The following is an 18,729-nucleotide window of genomic DNA, read 5'->3' on the forward strand; positions in this document are numbered from 1 at the left end:
GACCCACATGGTGCAGCAGTCCTCTTTCTTCTGTCTTACCTGCTGCTCCCCTCAGCAGTGTATTTCAGTGATCTGCCTGTTCTGCTCACCACTCTGTCTCTGGTGAATCCTCTCACACACACAGCACCTCCTCCACCCCTCCACTTCTGACCCAGTTCTTGTATGCATATATAAATAAATCTTAAAAAAAGAAGAATATGGGAATTTTGTACTTAAGAGATCTTAAAGTACAGCTTCTCTCTTTTCTTAGGATATTTTCTAAGCATATAATTTTAAACTATAAAGTGACCAAGTAGCACTCTGCATAGAAGGGTAGAATGGCATAGAACCAGGAATTATTTATTTTAAAAAATGAATAGGCTACATGGATGCAAATAGAATAGTCTACACTGAGGCTTACTAGTCTACTTTAAACCTTATATAGGTTTCAGTGATTCAGTGATAATGTCTGTATGTAACATCATACAAGTTAAATATATCAGAAATAACTGTATGCTGATGGTAGTTACATAAAGTTTGCCCACCTCAAATTAGTGAGAAAATGGAAAGTGTCCATAGATGTGAGCCCTGGTGGGCTTTAGTAATTCAGATCAGTATAGAAAAAGGAGAAATAATGTCAACAATGAATTAGAGCTTTCATGAATCCATGAATGACAAAGCACTGAGGGTTACATTGAGAGGGTAATCACAGTTCAAAGCATGAAAAAATCCTTTGAAAGGTAGGAGTATTTTCTAGCTCTAGATCATTAAGAAGGAATTAAAAGGGCTCTTACACAACTTTGGGGTAATTGGCTTTCTTCTGAATATCCCAGGCAGTAAAGTTATATGTCCTTGGTTAGAGCTCTGAGGGGTGGCCTTCAAGATAGTGTGGAAAAGAAGTGGTTTCTCTATGGCAACTGATATCAGAAGTGGGGAGCCCGTTTATCTTGAAGACAAATAACAGGTATATTTCTAGTACAGCTTAGCTTCTTCCGTAGTCACTGGGATATTGATGGAGAGAAAAGTATCTGTGGATAGTCAGCAATTTCAGAGGCGCATATATATATTTATACATATATGTGATGCATAAATTTTCTTTTTTAAGGTACAAGAATTATTTATTCATGATTATGGAGAAATTTTTAATGTCCAGTTACCTGGTAAAGAAGAACGAACAAAATTCTTTGAAGATTTAATTATAAAGCAAGCTGCTAAGCCTCCTATATCAAAAAAGAAAGCAGGTTAGTTTATATATTGGTTAGTATATAATAATTTTGAGAAGATAGGAATAAAATATCCATTAATGACATTACCACCTATCAGTTAACACAAACCCAAAACCTTTCATGAAGTTACCTTTATTGGTTAAAAATCTCAGGGTCTCCCTGGTGGCCTACTGGCTAAGTCTCAACACTATCACCACTACAGCTTGGGTTTGCTCCCCGTTAGGGAACTAACCCATATACAGTGCAGCAGGCCTCTCCTTTCTCACCCACTGTTCCCTTTAATGCTCTTGTTCTGTTCCTCACTTTGTCTCTGGTGAATCTTAAAAAAAAAAAATCTGCACATCCCATTAGAATTGACTAAAGTGATTTAAGTATACAGGTATTTCACACTATAGGCCCTTGTCTATGTGAATCTTGGGCCAAATACAAAGTAAGCCCCAATCCATTTTTCTAAATTCGTTTTCTACTTTTATAATCCATTGTACTTCTTCATGCTAGTAACATATTACACTGATGTTTTGATATGTCTTTTATTCATTTAGTAGATTAACAACTTATTAGGGTGTCACTCATATTCCTATTTTAAAATTTATCATGAGTACAAGCAGAACAGACTGATCTACTAAAATGTACTGCTAAGGAGAACCATAGGTGAGATGGGAGAGGTCTGCTGTGCCATGTAGGTGAGCTTCCTGGCTGGGAATCAAACTCATGCCATGGTGGCTGGTGATAGCTTGATAGCACTGAGACTTTAAGCTCTACAACACGAGGGAGGTCCTGCATATCTGTTTAAACATAATCAAACTTTTGTTAAATTCAATGCATGTCCATTAGTTTAAATATTAACTAAAAAAGATTTAATAGTTGGAATATGCTTGTGAATATGCTTGTACTAGAAATAATGCATTTCAAAGTTCTTAAAACAGAACAGAGATAATTAGGAATTTGCACTCCAAATTACAAGTTACCAATTATTCCAAAAGGGAGACGTAGGACTAGAAATTATAGTAACACTTTATAATTGCAAAATCTTTCAATTCCTGGCAGATGTAAGGAGGCTAAAAGCCTGATAACTGACTCTATGGGCTGAATCATTTCTCGCCCTTGATGTTATGAGAGTTGTAACTAAAATCTTCCATTCATGTGAAGTTTTGCAGGCCTTAGAGGTACTCCCAGTAGCACCACCACCTGAGCCAAGACCAATGACAGCAGAAGAAGTGAAACGACTAGAAGAACAAGAAGAAGATACCTTTAGAGAACTGAGAATTTTCTTAAGAAATGTTACACATAGACTTGCTATTGATAAGCGATTCAGAGTATTTACTAAACCTGTTGATCTTGATGAGGTATTTAATATTTTTATGAAATGTGTTCAAGCTATAATTCTTCAAAAAGTCAGAATATTTGAAGTGTATGTAGTTCCCTTTACTCTGCATTTGTTTTCTCTGTATGCAAACTAAGTAGTGTCCTAAGCAGTAGAGACTTCAGGAGCCTTTTCCCTGGAGAGAAAACATTTCCTGTCCAGCCCAAAGATTCTGAGGGCAATTTGAGAATGTCTTAATGCTATGTGTCATTTTGTGATAGACTTGGCTAGCATAATTGGAGAGTGAGGTTTTGAAATTGACTTTGAAGAGAGGAGTGGGTGACGTTTGGATGAGGAAAGAGCTATCGGATGTTATTGGGGGATATGGATGCCCAAAAATAGAATAAATTCAAAACAGTCAGCTTCAAATGGTCAGAAGCTTTGTGCTCATTTTATCATCATCTCTTAAGTATTTATTCTCTGAACCCTGTATTACCTGGCACAGGAATTGTAGTTAAATGTTTATGTTCAAAGTTAAATTTACTGACTTGGTCTTTTGTTTGCATTTTAGGTTCCTGATTATGTCACTGTAATAAAGCAACCAATGGACCTCTCATCTGTAATCAGTAAAATTGATCTCCACAAATACCTGACTGTAAAAGACTATTTGAGTGATATTGATCTAATCTGTAGTAATGCCTTGGAATACAATCCGGATAGAGATCCTGGAGGTAAGCATAAGCGGGTTTGTTTCCAGGGGTGTGAAATGGGGACCCCTAACACTTGATGAGAGTTGATTTTACCCCAGGTGCTGTATTGTAAACATTTTTGTAGGCGTAGTACCATTTATTCACAATAATCTTACAGGAAAATGAAATATAGGTTTTAAAACTTAAGGTCATACTGATAGGAAGTGAAAGAAATTTTGAGTACAGGTTTCTCCTACTTTAAAACCCTTGCATTTATAAAAAACAGTCACCTTATAAATCCCCTGAGACACAAAACTGCATGCCAACTTTAGCTGCTTCCTTTGTATTTTAGTGTTCTTTCCCAAGTTAGCTATATTAAAGTAGGTCTGAAAAAGCTCTTAGTTTTAGATAATAACAATTTTAATTAAAGTATTCTTGCGGCCCTCCCTGGTGGCGCAGCGGGTTAAAGCGCAGCACTGAGAATCTGAAGCCACTTCCGCATGAGTTCGATTCCCGCCTGCCGCCTGCCCCGGAGGAGACCACATGGCGAGCCAGACCTCTCCTGGCCCGCCCGCTGCTCCCCTCAGCAGTGTACTTCGTCAGTCTGCCTGTTCTGCTCCCCACTCTGTCTCTGGTGAAGCCTCTCACCGCCCCTGAGCCTCTGGCTTGTACCCCAGTTCTGTATGAATAAATAAATAAATCTAAAAAAAAATAAAATAAAATAAAGTATTCTTGCAAGTAGCATTTGAAAATTAAATCCCATTTCCTTTCTTCAAAGGAGGACCCTTAAATTTTGGGATATCTTTCCAGATTTTTTTTTTTTTAATCTTTCTAGTTCTTCACTATACATATATCCATCTTAATGATACATAAAATAAGGAATATTCTAATGATTTCTCTATACACATAATGATAATAGTCAAGTGTTGATATACATGCTCCAAAGTTGTTCATTTCCCCAAAATGTTCTTTTTTAGGTCCTTTTTCTTAGCTTCCTATTCTTGTTTTATGAATGTAGTGTCCACATAAAGTATTCAAGCTATAAAGCTTAAAAACAATATTATGTAGTTCCCTGTCTCTACTCCGAATTTGTTTTCTAAGTGGGTAATTTCTTTTTTAATAGTGCATGTTATGTTAATTTGACTTTCTGTTTTAAAATTGTTAGTGCTCATAAATTAGATGATTTATGTAGGGACCTACTGAGAGTTGTGGTTTTTTAGGGGTTTTTTGTTGTTGTTGTTTTAATAAACTCATTATTCTTCTTTGATCTGTTATCTACCATCCCTTAATTTTCCCCTTTAGTTCAGAGTTCTGGTGGTATGCCATGGGAAATAGTGCACTAAGTTGGAAAGAAGGAAGCTTTTACCTCATTGCACTCATGCTTGTGCTACTGCTTTTCTTTTCATTGTGAACATCTAAATATGCCATGGACTAAACTTGAACGGCTATCAGACGCTCTAAACAAACTTATTAATATACAGATTGCAGAGCTCCATCTTCATAGTTTCTAATAAATTCCCAGGTGAATTGATATTATCACAAAACTGGGAACCGCTGCTCGGATACTGGCTTGTCTTTCCTTTGTTCCAAATGTCATGTTAGAAGCCCCTGCAACCTCAATCCCAAATAGAACTGAGTATAAATATTGCAACCTACTGCCCTGTTGGGGGACTGAGGTAGCCATTCAGGCACGTAGCCATTCAGGCAAGCTGACATTCACTTGTTAGTCTGCTTTCTCTCTCAAAGTATATTTCAGTTAACAGTGCTTGAACTCTGAATTTGGGATTTTTTTCCTGCCAGAGTTTGCTGTGCCATTGTCTCTGTTTACTTTCTCTGTCATATATATCACCTGTTGTATCCAAAATATTCCTGGTTCACAGATGACACTGATCACCTTCCTTGCCTTCTTTTTTTTTTTTAAGATTTATTTATTTATACATATAAGAACTGGGGTGCAGGCCAGAGTGTGAAGGGGTAGGAGGGTTTCCTAGAGACAAGAGCAGAGAGCAGAACAGGCAATCTACTGAAACAAACTGCTGGGGGGAACAGCAGGAGGCCAGGAGAGGTCTGCCACATCATGTGGGTCACCTCCCTGGCTGCAATCTTAACCCAACATGTTGAATTTATTTTAGTAACAAAAATTTCTTTATTCATTTCTCAGATCGTCTTATTAGACATAGAGCCTGTGCTTTAAGAGATACTGCCTATGCAATAATTAAGGAAGAACTTGATGAAGACTTTGAGCAACTTTGTGAAGAAATTCAGGAATCTAGAAAAAAAAGAGGTAGAAAACTGATTTGGTATTACAATAAATGTTTCAGATGTAGTATATAGATTCTTTTAAATTAATCCTTCATGTAATTTTAAAATCTGGAAAATTAATATGATAGCCCATATTTCTATTTACAAGGTTGTAGTTCTTCCAAATATGCCCCATCTTACTACCATGTGATGCCAAAGCAAAATTCCATTCCTGTTGATAAAAGATCAGATCCAGAGCAGAATGAGAAGCTAAAGGCACCCAGTACTCCTGTGGCTTGCAGTACTCCAGGTAAGTACTGCAAGTGTTGGGTACTTTTTACGTGAATTTTTTTCTTTTCTAGTCCCATTTACTTTCTCCTTTATTTTCCTTTATTAATATTATTTTGTTAAAGTTAAGGAAACATTGCATTCTTAAAAAAACCCACTTCTATTTGTGCAAAATACCTTCTTCATCTCTTTGTGCAGTGACTTCATTTAAAACTGATTTTCATTTCCTGTAAATACTCTTTCCATTTGTCCTTATTCTTAGGATGTAACTCCCCTTCTCCAGTTCATTCCTTATAGTACTGCCAATATGAACTTTGTAATACAGACCTCAAGCAGATCATGTCATTACCTTCCTTAAAATGATTCAGTGCTTACAAAAAATATATATTAAAGATAAAATCCAAAGTCTGTAGACTGATAGGTCATTTATTTCCACCTCTACCTTCTTTTTATAGTATTCCACTTTTTTATATAGTCAACCATACATAAGTAAAATCTCAAATTCTATTCTCTTCTATCTCAGAAGAAATTTTTCTGTTCCCCCAACCCTCCACTTGGATTTTAGAAAATTGTTGAACATTCTGTCGTTTTTCTTGAATTCTTTGAAGCTCAGTTGAAGAGAAAAATCCGCAAAAAGTCGAAGTGGCATTTAGGCAATATAACAAAACGAAGGAGGATTTCTCAAGCAAAAGATGATGGCCAAAATGTTGTGGATGACAAAATTGAGAGTGATACAGAGGAAAATCAAGATACAAGTGTAGATCACAATGAGACGGGAAACACAGGAGAATCTTCAATGGAAGAAAGTGAGAAGCAGCAAAATGCTTCTGAAAGCAAAACAGAATTGGGAAATAATACTTGTAGTATTGAGAATGAACTTGAAGAATCAAGGAAGACTGTAGTATATCCAGAATCGAGGAAAGATAAAATTGCTTGCAATGGAGATACGTCTAGCTCTCACATAGTAGATATTTCTGATGAAAATGAAACAAAAGGTAAGTTTTAATTAAATTTCACTTAAAGTTCTTACATAACTGTCATCTCCATTATTCCTTTTCCTTTTCTTTCAGAGTGCAAGTATTTGTTAATTAATAAAACAGTAATAGTGGTTAGGCTAGTAAGTCACTGTTATTTAAAGCATGTTTCAGCATCAGCATACCTGAAATTGAGTCCCTGCTTCACTACTTACTAGTTTGTCACCTGTCCAAAGGTATTTGACCTGTCGGCATTAGTTGTGTCACCTGCAAACTTGAGGGATATAGTCATAAAGTAATGAAGTATTTTGAGGCTTGGATAAAATATCTATAAAGCACGTATCATGGTGCTTAGCCATGCAATTTTTAAAATCTGCCAGGGTGCTACCTGATTTTTTTAAGCACAATAAGCAGCTTCCTGTGATTCTTGCTCAGTAATGTAGAGTAAGTATTAACTCACCTCCACCACTCATCTATCCCTATTTTAGAATAGATCCAAGATTATTTATATTTAGTGATTCTACTCCCCCAATTTTTCATTTGGAATTGTCTTCTGTCTGGATCTTGTACCTCTGCAGTAGATATGTTTGGTGTTTGGAAAATGCAAATACTTTTTAGTCCTAGAAAAATTTAAAAAGGAGTAACAGGGTGCAAGGTATATGTTGTCAAGAACAAGTATTGAGTTCATCAGATTGGGTTTTTCAGTGGTTTATACACTGTCAGTAAATAATTTTCAGGGACATCATGAAATGTGTTTGAGTAATCATAATAGAATGGCTGACATCACCTTCCCAGTGTGGATATATGTTAATCCTCCGTTAGTATGTTTTTTTGGATTCAAAGTTGTTGCTGTTTTTGTTTGTTTGGTCATTATTTTTTTTGAACAGATGCTATTTAGTGGGACAGGTACTTGTTTAAATATTGGGTACTTACCCTATTTCTTATAACAGTTACGTATATTGACCTTAGAAAAGTTTCTTCAGGCCTTCATGCAGTGGGTTAAAGCCCAGCCACTGCAGCACAAGTTCGATCCCTGGTCAGGAAGTTACCCACATGGTGCAGGAGACCTCTCCTGACATGCATTCTGCTCCCCACTCTATCTATGAATCCTCTCACTTCCTGCACCTGAACTGGCCTGTACCCCAGTTCTTGTATGCATAAATAAAGAAATCTTTAGGGAAATAAAAAGTTTTTTCAGCCCTCCTTACTTCATTTTTGTCATCTTCTTGTAAAGATTGTTATAGGTCATAAATTAGTAAACTTTTTGGGTAAAGGACCAGTTAGAAAATATTTAGCCACAGGTTCTCTATCACAACATTCTGTTCAAAAAGCCACATTGACATGCATATGTAAAGTGGGTATGAGTGTGTTCTAATAAACCTGTACTTAATAGCAGCAGGCTAGATGTGGCCTCTGAGTGGTAGTTGGCACTTCTATTCTAGATAACTCATTTTTCCAGCTCTTAAATTCTGGGTCTCGTGCTTTGGTAGGAGACAGATTCCCTGAAATAAGTCATTTTTTTGAGAGATACTTATCAAATGTCCTCAGTTTTTTTGAATGTGTAAGTGGCAGCATCTTAATATTACAGCAGAGTATCAATAAGCCAGAAATGATTTTTGTGCCCTGTTTTTTGACCAAGTATTTACGCTAGAAGTTATAATATCTGTAGACCAAATCATAGTAATTTTTCATTCTAGAAATGTGTGTTCTGCGAATGACTCGAGCTAGACGATCCCAAGTAGAGCAACAGCAGCTCATCAGTGTTGAGAAGGCTCTGGCAATTCTTTCTCAGCCTACACCCTCACTTGTTGTGGACCATGAGCGGTTAAAAGTATGTAATGAACTTAATGCTTTCATTGTACGGATTAGTAGCATGACCTGTAAGGGGATTGTGATTGTGTAATGTGTCAATTTGGTATGTAATAAATAATGATCTTCTATGAAAGAAGAAATGGAGTCCAAAATAACTCAGAGGTTGGATGGTTGGGAGTGGCTAGCGAGTTGATATTACAGTTTTTAACGTACTTGTCTACATCATTGATCCTCTTTTTATGGCCATTACCTATGACCATTTTAATTATTTTTTACTATGACATTTTTCATTAGTTTTTACTTAACCAGAACGGACATGTTTTGTTAATTAAAGTAATGGCATATCATGGTAGAACTAGACTTTAAGAATCACAGAAATCCATTGACAGTTGCAGTAGGAAAAAACACTGCAATGGTGAAGTATTTCATTTATGATTGTACCTTTTTTTTCCACATAATGAAATTTATTAGAATATTTATAGTGCCATGAAATTGTGCATGCATTGCTTTTCCTATTAACCTCATTTGAGATTATTTTTCAATTTGGAGATGTACATGGCTAGAATTGAAAATGGCCATTTCCTTAGCTAAAGATTTTAGAGTAGAGATCCCTATGGCAGAGGCCAGGATCATAGGATGATGATAAAGTCAAATATAGCTACTTGTCAGAGAACCACTAGAAGGTGTGTAGGCTCTGAATTTGGTGTGCCCTCCCAGGGACTTAAATAATAAAAATTACCCAAATCTTCAAATAAAAATAACTTGTGTCTGGGAAATTATCTCACACATGTTGTAAATATGTTTTCTTTCAGAATCTTTTGAAGACAGTTATTAAAAAAAGTCAAGACTATAATATTTTTCAGTTGGAAAATTTGTATGCAGTGATCAGTCAGTGCATTTACCAGCATCGCAGGGACTATGACAAAACATCACTTATTCAGGTAACCAGTCTATATAAGAAATTAACTGTAATTGTAGTTTATGGATTTTTAGATACAATGAGTTCTGTATGTTCTAATCTTAGTACATCATTAATTTGTTTCTTTTATTAAAAGTGAAATTATCAGTAAACTGAAAAATGTTTTATATATTATTGAAGTTATGTGGCTCCTTTTTACCTATTCATCTTTACTTTCTTTTATAATAGATCTAAGAAAACTAATTTCTAAAAGTAAATATTGGATGATATCCGTATAGGGTATATATGAGTGTACATACTGTAGTACAGATAGCTTCTAATTTATACAAGATGCATAGTATTTAATATACCTTAGACTAAAGCATACTGTGGTACCCACATCATGTAATGTATATGTAATACTAGTACTGGTGAAATATAAAATACTAGTATTTATAAGTACATCAGTGCCTTGATTATAACAATTTCAATTTAACATAACATGAACATGGCTCAATCTCATTTCAATGGAATTTAATTAGTGAATTCTTATTGATGACACTCTTAGGTATATGTGCATGTGTAATAATATCTTTAAAGTTGTTTACTGGCAGGGGGAGCAAATGACTACTATCTCTTTAGCTTTTTCTATTTTTGAACTCACTGTTTTTCTTTCTTATCCTTTATTTAGAAAATGGAACAAGAGGTTGAAAATTTCAGTTGTTCCAGATCATGACATCATGGTATGGAATATTTTTTGTATTCCAGTTCCTATTGCTTCACCTTTCTCATGCCTGCATAACTGAAAGTGAAATTCTGCATTTTTAAGAAAAAGAGTAAATAACAATATTTAAAATTCCTTAGTATTTATGTACATGTGTAAGATAAAAAAAATGATAAATATTGAAGTTGAACAAGGCACTATGATGTGAGTAATGCTTTGGCTTGTCAGTTGAAGTGTGGCCTCCTCTTAATAAAATTATTTTGATAACTAATGTTTTTTGACAACTAATGATAACTAATGTCAACAAGTAATGGGTGACATTGACATGTTTTGGTTTAAGCACTTTTAATTTTATCCTTCCTAAAAAGTTTATTGTATAAAACTAGAAACATCACTTGTGTTTTGCCATTCTTTTATTATCTTTATTTTCTTTAATGGCCATTTCCTGCTTCCTTTCTGCTTCCCTTCTCCATCCACAGTGTTCAGGTCATGATTTTCAGGGCCGTGTTGGACAAGTTCTGGCTGTACTCTCGTTACTCAAAATTAATGCTTTTTAAATAAACATTTTTATAATTCTAATTTGGGTTAATAGATTTTAATATTTTTTGGTTTATTTTAAGATTATATGTACAACAGATGTGTTAATAACTACTTTGTTAAGCAGCTTTTTAATAGAAAAAAGGTTTTATATTTGAAAGCTATATCCTAAATTTGTGTTTTGCTTCTATTGTAGAAATACCTTTTATACATAATTATATAAAATAATAAATTTTATATTAATGGTACAAAAAATACTTTTCCCTCCTAAAGAAATTAAACCATTCACCACCATTCATCTTTTAGGAGGAATTCTGATATTAGAACTTTATAAAATGGCTTTTGTTGGAAGAGAAGATAGTGATCATAGAAGAGATTCTCAATTCTTGAACAATTTCAGAATTGAGCTGCCTTTGATTGTTGATTTATCTGGATATTGTAAAGCCTTAAAACCAGTAATTTCAGATACTTAAGTAGTAGTTACTGTATTACGTAATATATAAAGCAGTGGCAGTTACTGAAAACATTTAAGTGTGTGTCACACATACACATCTATGCTCATTTTTATTGAGGTTTATTATAACTTATTCCAGATGCATCTTTTATAACTAGAATTTCATTTTGTATTTATAGTTTCTGTAATAAATTTTAAAGGTGAGAATTGCTTCTCAGATTTGTCTTATTTCTTCATTATTTTAAAATATTCTACAGAGAATTTAGTAAAACCAGTACAAAAGTCATTTTTTAAATAAAACTGACATTGGGAAGCTTATGCTTAGAATGGCATATATTCTTTAGCTGCAGAGACTAATTTTCCTTCCAGTCCTTTTCATGATGGATACTGTCCATGGACTTGGAAGGTATTTGTCTACACTTCTATGTAGTCTTTCAAAATTAAGCTGAAACAGGGCCCTCCCTGGTGACGCAGTGGGTTAAAGCACAGCACTGAGAAGCTAAAGCCACTTCTGCATGAGTTCGATCCCCGCCTGCCCCGGAAGTGACCACATGGCATAGCAGACCTCTCCTGACCCGCCTGCTGCTCCCCTCAGCAGTGTACTTCGTTGATCTGCCTCCTCTGCTCCCCACTCTGTCTCTGGTGAAGCCTCTCGCCGCCCCTGCGCCCCTGTACCTGAGTTCTGTATGCACAAATAAATAAATCTTTTTTTAAAAAAAATTAAGCTGAAATAGCCAGCCTGGAATGCTACTGTTACTGGTGAATCCTCTCACCCTCTGCATCTCTGGCCTGTACTCCAGTTCTTGTATGCATAAATAAATAAATCTTTTAAAAATTCATTTACTCAGTCTTACAAGTGGCATAAGCAGGATTCCACTAGGTCCTTGTGATTGAAACCCTTGCCCTTGGCCATGTAGATGTGCTCTTCCTGCTGCCTTGGCACCAGCATGCTCTGGTAATGGCGACCTGTAAAGATCTACATTCCCATTGGGTGGGGGGTTCTGACAGTCTGTGCTGGATGTCAGTTGGAAACTACAGAAGATTAACACCCTGAGTGGGAATAGTTGCCATATAGATGGTGAGAGATACCCTCCTGCCCCTTAGGTGGGGCAACTCTAAGATGTGTCTGATGCATGGAATTTTCTGTTGGCTTTCCAAGGTTGTCCAATGGGGTTGGTCCCCATTATCTCAGAGCAATAACCTTCTGAGGCTTCCTTCCCTTCCCTCACTTCCCCCCACCTCTGCCTGCCTGCACTTCATGGCATCACCTTGCTCTCACGTCCTTTACTCAGGATCTACTTCAGGGAGAGCCCAACCTAAGGCATTCCTTTTATACAGTAAAAGTAGAAAAATATAAGTGTCCTAATAATATGTATGTTGCAGTTTCTCATCTATTACCAAATCTTATAAGCAAGATTCATTTCCTCCATATTTTATTGAGTCTATCTATTTTATTTTTAAATTCCCATTTCAAAGATTGCCTCAGTTATTTTGTGGCAATGCTAAATTATGTTTTTGTTCAGTTTTTAAGAGGGAAATCTGGAAGCTTTGTGTTTAGGCTATATAATTTTAGTATGCGAAGGTTGGAAATAAAATCACTACACTTGAGCAGTCTGCCCTTGCCAACAGCTGAGCTCTGGCTGGGCATCAGAACAGCACTTAATACGCAGTGAGCGGACTCTTGGAATACTACTATCTTCGGAGCAAACACCAAATCAAATGATTTAAATGTTCAAAAGATATGGGAATAAAACATTTCATAGAGTTGGGAGTGCCTGATATGGGTGCCCAGGACAAGCAGACAGTGTGAGTTTGCGTTTTTAGAAGGCCATTGTGAAACTTAGCTGGCTCAGAAAGTGACTTGGGGGCGGGGAGGGGGGGTAGGGTGGGACTCATTGCAATAGAGAATGTATTCATGAAATAATTTGGAGACTGATTATGTGTGATGAATCCTAATTACAGCTATTTGCTGTGGTGAATATTTAGGAAAATCAGGGTCTTAAAAAAAGATACAGCTTTGGCTTTATTTGAAGAAAAATAAGTTACCCAATCCTATGTTCTATAATAAAAAATTTTTTCATTCCGTTTACATGGTTTATATTTAGGACCACAGGGTATGTCTCTTTTCTGTTTCTTCCTTAAATTTTCTTAAGTTTACCCATACAATTAGGGAGAAAATGTAAATTAGCACTATCACTCAAATTCCCTGGTTTCTTCTGAACCTTCACCTCACAGCTGTTGCATGTTGACAATAAAGTCTCTGAAACACTAAATGAAAATGTCTATCCAAAATGACAGTTTCCTAGTATTCTTATACCAAATAACCTTTCAGGAGAAGAAATAGAGATAACTTATTTTCCTTTAATTTAAAAGTAGACAATCTGGAAGTATACCAATAAACTAGTGGTTAGAAAAGGATAATCATGGATATATATATATTTTTTAATATGGATGTATTCTTATCTCTGCATTTAAAGTTTCTGCAAAGTGATCATATTATGGCAATGAAAATGCGTCATAAAATTGAAAAGTGCCTTTAAATAATAACAATTTTGAAGAAGGCGAAAGATTAGAAGAAAACTATCGTGTATCTAAACTAAAATTTTAATATTTCTTAAATTTTCATATTGTCCTACTGTGATAGGCAGATGTTTTTCAAAAAAGTCTGCAAATTTATCTGCATGATCAGAAAGGAGTTGTTTAACCTTTGGGGAGTGTATAATAACCATTGCATTGAGTAACTTTGCTGGCTGTAATATAAACTGCCTATGTCTCATGCCGCTATGACGGGGGGGTAAGTTGTGTAAGGAGGTAGATTACAAATTGAGAAACTCACTTAAAAGTCCAAGTTAATTGGTGTATAATTCCAGTGTGTAACATCCATCATTAAAATGAGACAATGGTGGTTAAAGTACAGTACAAATGACAAGGCATAATACTAATCAGTATCAGGGTATTTAAAGTGAAGATTTGAGGACAGGGACCATCTCCTCAGTATTTGCTGAATTTATGTAACATGCACATGTGTTATTGAAGACCTGTGTGCAAGGCATTAGAAGAGAAAAAAGAATGAGATAAGATGCCCCTTACCAAAGGAATGTATAATACGGCAAAATTATATCAACATGTGCAAATTGCCTCATACCTCTAAAAACTTTCAACATTGCCTTTATAGTCCAAAGCACATAAGAATGGAAGGTATAGTTTACTGGTTGCTGGGGCAGGACAGCCTGTGGCATCAAATCAGAGCTTCCCATGTAGCAGATTTGCCACAGCAGCCAAGTCATGGAACCAACCTCCCGTTGAGGGAGGACTTGTAACTGTGGAATTTATACTCTGAAGTACTACACAGCTTTTGAAAAAAATGAAGCACTGACCTTTGCAACAAAGTGCTCAGTGAAATCAGTCAGTGAAAGTTACAAGATGATTTCAGTCACTTTCAAAACACAAATAACCAAAGGGGACTAGGACGGAGGAGGAAAGGAAGTGAAGACATCCATACTCAAAGATGTGGTGGATTGTGAGGGAGGCATGTGCACTCATGAAGATGTGAAGCTGATCTCCCAGAATTATGTAGCTATAAAATGACTGGGAAATCAATAATTTGAGGGGAAAACAGATTTTTTAATTTTGTTTTGGAAAAAATATAGTGGATCATGCGATGAAATGTACAAAGAAGAAAAAACAGCTTGGATTTCAATCTTCTGGAATGTGTTCTCCTATAAAAGGTGTCTTGTTAGGGTGACATGGCAGAAACATTGCTCACCCAAATGTCCTTGTGCACCCCCACATTTCCTGTTACTAGAGCAGATCTAATACCCGTCAGCAGAAGTACCATGTTTCACTTTTAAACCAAACTATCGAATATCTAGTGGAAGTCTCTTGTGCCTGCCTCAGCCACCCAGAAGACATGTATTCCAAATTACATAGCCCAGAGCAATCCCTGAGTCACTGGCAGGGAGTCACAGAGCTGCAGGAAAACTTGATGAATGAAAAATAAACCAGTCTATGTTGAGCTGCTGGCATGCAGCTTTACCACAGCCCATAGCCTAGTCTGTTCTGACAAATGGAGATAGCTGCTGAGCCTTTGGTTGGAAGGACTATTATGAAGGAAGGCTTTGAGAACTGTTGTGTTTTGTTTTGTTTTTTAAGATTGATTTATTTATTCATACAGAACTGGGGTACAAGCCAGAAGTGCAGGAGCGGTGAGAGGTTTCACCAGAGACAGAGTGGGGAGCAGAACAGGCAGATGGACGAAGGACACTGCTGAGGGGAGCAATGGGCAGGTCAGGAGAGGTCTGCCGCATCATGTGGGTCACCTCCGGGGCGGGGATTGAACTCTCACTGAAGTGGCTGCAACTTGCTTGCAGTGCTGCGTCCTAACCCATTGTGCCACCAGGGAGAGCCCGAGAACTGTTTTTTAAAGTGTCCCCCAATAGGCATGTCTTCTCTGCTGATTTTTCTCTATCAACTGAAAAAGTCTGACCTCCAACTAGGCCCCTGCTAACAAATGTTTAAATCTGAATCAGTCTCTGCCTTTTCGTCTGTGGGACTCCAGCAAGGCAATGTTGAGCCTCCATTTCCTTGCCTACAAAATTGGAGATGTAGTTGTGAAAATTTAAACTATATGGCAGGACCTCCCTTGTGGCTCAGGGGTTAAAGTCTCAGCACTCTCAAGCTATCCCACAGCCTCTTGAGTGCCTCTGCTCAGGCTTTGGATCCTGCCTGGGAGGTGGCATGTGACACAGCTGACCTCTCCTGTCACCCCTACTGCTCCCCTCAGCAGTGTATTTCAGTCAATCAGCTGTTCTCCCCATTCAGGTGAGTCCTCTCACCCCTGCACCACTGACTGACACCCCAGTTTTCTTGTATGCATAAATAAATCTTTTTAAAAATAAACTACGGCAGCCCTCCCTGGTGGCGCAGCGGGTTAAAGCACTGCACTAGGAAGCTAAAGCCACTTCCCCATGAGTTCGATCCCCGCCTGCCCCGGAGGAGACCACATGGCACCGCACACCTCTCCTGACCCGCCCGCTGCTCCCCTCAGCAGTGTCCTTCGTCCATCTGCCTGTCTGCTCCCCACTCCGTCTCTGGTGAAACCTCTTGCCGCCCCTGAGCCTCTGGCCTGTACCCCAGTTCTGTATGAACAAATAAATAAATCTTTAAAAAAAAAATAAACGATGGCAAAATACTTAGCTAAGACTCCTAACTTACATAATCTTCGTAAGAGTTACTCATATTTCTACTTTTATCTGAGGCTAGACATTCTCAACATTCTCAACACAGACTGCATTTTAGAATTACTTGGAAAGTTTGTTTTTTATTTTAAAGCCATGCCTATATCCTACCCTAAGTCAAAATAGTCAGAATCTTGGTAGAGGCAGGGGACCGGGACATAGATATTATTTCAAAGCACCTGGTGATTCTATGTCCAGTCAGGGCTGAGGATCATTAGTCTTAGGCCATGTGGAAATAACACTTGAGGGCATGTAACTGGAAATAAAGCCTTTGTTGTCATCATAATATAATAAGAACCTTTAAAAAGTACACAGCAGGACCACCTTTACCACAGCCTGGGGACCTTAAAAAAAGATTTATTTATAAATGACAGACATAGGCCCTCCCTGGTGGCATGATGAGTTAGGACACAGCACTGAAAGCAAGAAGCAGCCACTTCAGTTTCAGTTTGATCCCAGGCCCCAGAGGTTACCCGCATGGCGCAGGCAGACCTCTCCTGACCCGCCTACTGCTTCCCTCAGCAGTGTACTTCCTGGATTTGTCTGTTCTCTTCCCCACTCTGTCCCTAGTGACGCCTCTCATTGCCCCTGCACCTCTGGCCTGTACCCCAGTTCTGTATGCATAAATAAATAAATCGTTTAAAAAAATAAATGATAGACACAAATAGTCAGCTCTAGCGATCTAACACACTGGTGCTACAGCTAAATTGTGGGGTAGGTGTTTGTTGAGTGGGAGGGAAATAAAGCCATCCTGCCTTTACTTTATCAGATGTTGAGAAAAAGATGGGTTTTTATAAAGTCCTTGCAGTTGAGTGCTTGGACTATTTGTTTAACTTAAAATATTAGAGAAGGTTGCCTGAGTCCAGGAAGTGTGAATCATTTTGTCTGTTGGCACTGCACATTTTTCGACAGCCCCTGCTCCCTGGAAATCTGCCCTTTCCCTCCATGTCTGCCCATCTACCTACCATGACAGATTAGACAATGCGGACCTTGTCCAACGTGATGGACAAGTCATATTCTCTGGGTTTTGGAATTGGGGCACTCAGAACCAGGCCATTTAGCTCTGATGAACAGCATTTACAGTCATACTGGACTATTGGGCTAACACCACTTGGCAGGGCCATGTTCTAGAAGTATCTTAAAAGAATAGTCAAGGGAGGAGAGGATGAAGTGGGCGTGTAGCTTAAGGTTTTTGCCCCACAATCAGAAGAGAGTGAACTAGAACAGAATAAAATCAAGGGTGAGAAAATCCAAGTAGGTCCTACCATATGGGACCAAAATATATACTTATCTGTAAAATCAGCTTAAATTCCCTTCCATGTAGATTCATAAGACTTTCAGACTGGAGAGACCTTGCAAAATTTCATCACATTCATCACGGCTGACAATTCTCTGAAAAATTGATAAGCCAGGCTTTTGACATGTGCTATGAATGCTTTGAGATGAGCACAATTGTATACCTTCATTCTACAGATGAGTAAAAGCCGAGAGGTTAAGAAAGCTGCCTTTAGAACAGATGAAACTAAACCAAAACCAATTCTAGAAATCGGATTCACAGCTTAAGCTACTGGGGGAGAGGAAGGGTGGAAACAGTGGAGAGACCCTTGGTTCTTGATGGAGGAGTATGGCAGCTTTGCTGGTGACTGTACTTGGTAATGTACAGCTGAAGCGGCGTGAACTTATTCTGCTAAATCATTGTAAACTTCAGTAAAAAAAGTATATATGCACATATACCTACATATAATTTTAAAAATAGAGACTAGGGCTTCCCTGTTGGTTCAGAGAAATGCTATCCTGCTATTGCCATTGTGGCCAGAGTTTTATCCCTGCCAGGGAACTGACCCACATGGCGCAGCAGACCTCTCCTGTCTTGCCCGCTGCTCCCCTCAGCAGTGGATTTCAGTAAATTCACCTGTTTTGCTCCCACTCTGTCTCTAGTGAATCTTCTAACCTTCCACCCCTCTGGCCTACATCTCAGGGTTTTTTTTTTTGCCTAAGTAAACAAAAATAAATCTTGTTCAAAAATAATGAAATTTTTAAAATTTAAAAAAAATGGAATCTGTCTTTAGTGATACAATTATTGTGGTAAGTCAATTACAAAAATGATAATAATTGCTCGCTTTTCCTGTATCCACACACCTTGGTGATATGACTTGCAGCTGCTTCCATCCAAGGAGGAATCTGGGCTGGCTATGGACTCACTTGAACTGTGGACTGCAGCAGAAATGATCTTGTGACAGTTCTGAGCCGGTTAAGGGATCTGAAGCACTGTTGCTCACATTTCTTGAAACTCCTGTGTGTGTGAAGGAGTCCAGGATATTCTAGAAAGTAAGACACAGGCACTCCAGTCAGCCCTGTAATCAACAG

General features: G+C 37.6%; 1 protein-coding gene across 1 annotated transcript in view; it reads left to right on the forward strand.

Moving 5' to 3' along the window:
• The window catches only part of ATAD2 (ATPase family, AAA domain containing 2), a 55,651-nt gene extending 44,928 nt beyond the window's left edge, over positions 1-10,723 (forward strand). The window contains exons 20-28 of the mRNA XM_004679606.2: positions 1,085-1,220; positions 2,355-2,551; positions 3,080-3,239; positions 5,359-5,481; positions 5,608-5,748; positions 6,335-6,721; positions 8,398-8,531; positions 9,325-9,453; positions 10,102-10,723. Of these exons, the coding sequence (XP_004679663.1) occupies positions 1,085-1,220; positions 2,355-2,551; positions 3,080-3,239; positions 5,359-5,481; positions 5,608-5,748; positions 6,335-6,721; positions 8,398-8,531; positions 9,325-9,453; positions 10,102-10,146 (1,452 nt within the window). The 3' untranslated portion in view covers positions 10,147-10,723. The remainder of the gene's footprint in view (positions 1-1,084; positions 1,221-2,354; positions 2,552-3,079; positions 3,240-5,358; positions 5,482-5,607; positions 5,749-6,334; positions 6,722-8,397; positions 8,532-9,324; positions 9,454-10,101) is intronic.
• Positions 10,724-18,729: the final 8,006 nt, after the last annotated feature.

The sequence above is a fragment of the Condylura cristata genome, unplaced genomic scaffold, assembly GCF_000260355.1.
Source record: "Condylura cristata isolate star-nosed mole 26May11 unplaced genomic scaffold, ConCri1.0 scaffold00009, whole genome shotgun sequence".
Lineage (NCBI taxonomy): Eukaryota > Metazoa > Chordata > Mammalia > Eulipotyphla > Talpidae > Condylura > Condylura cristata.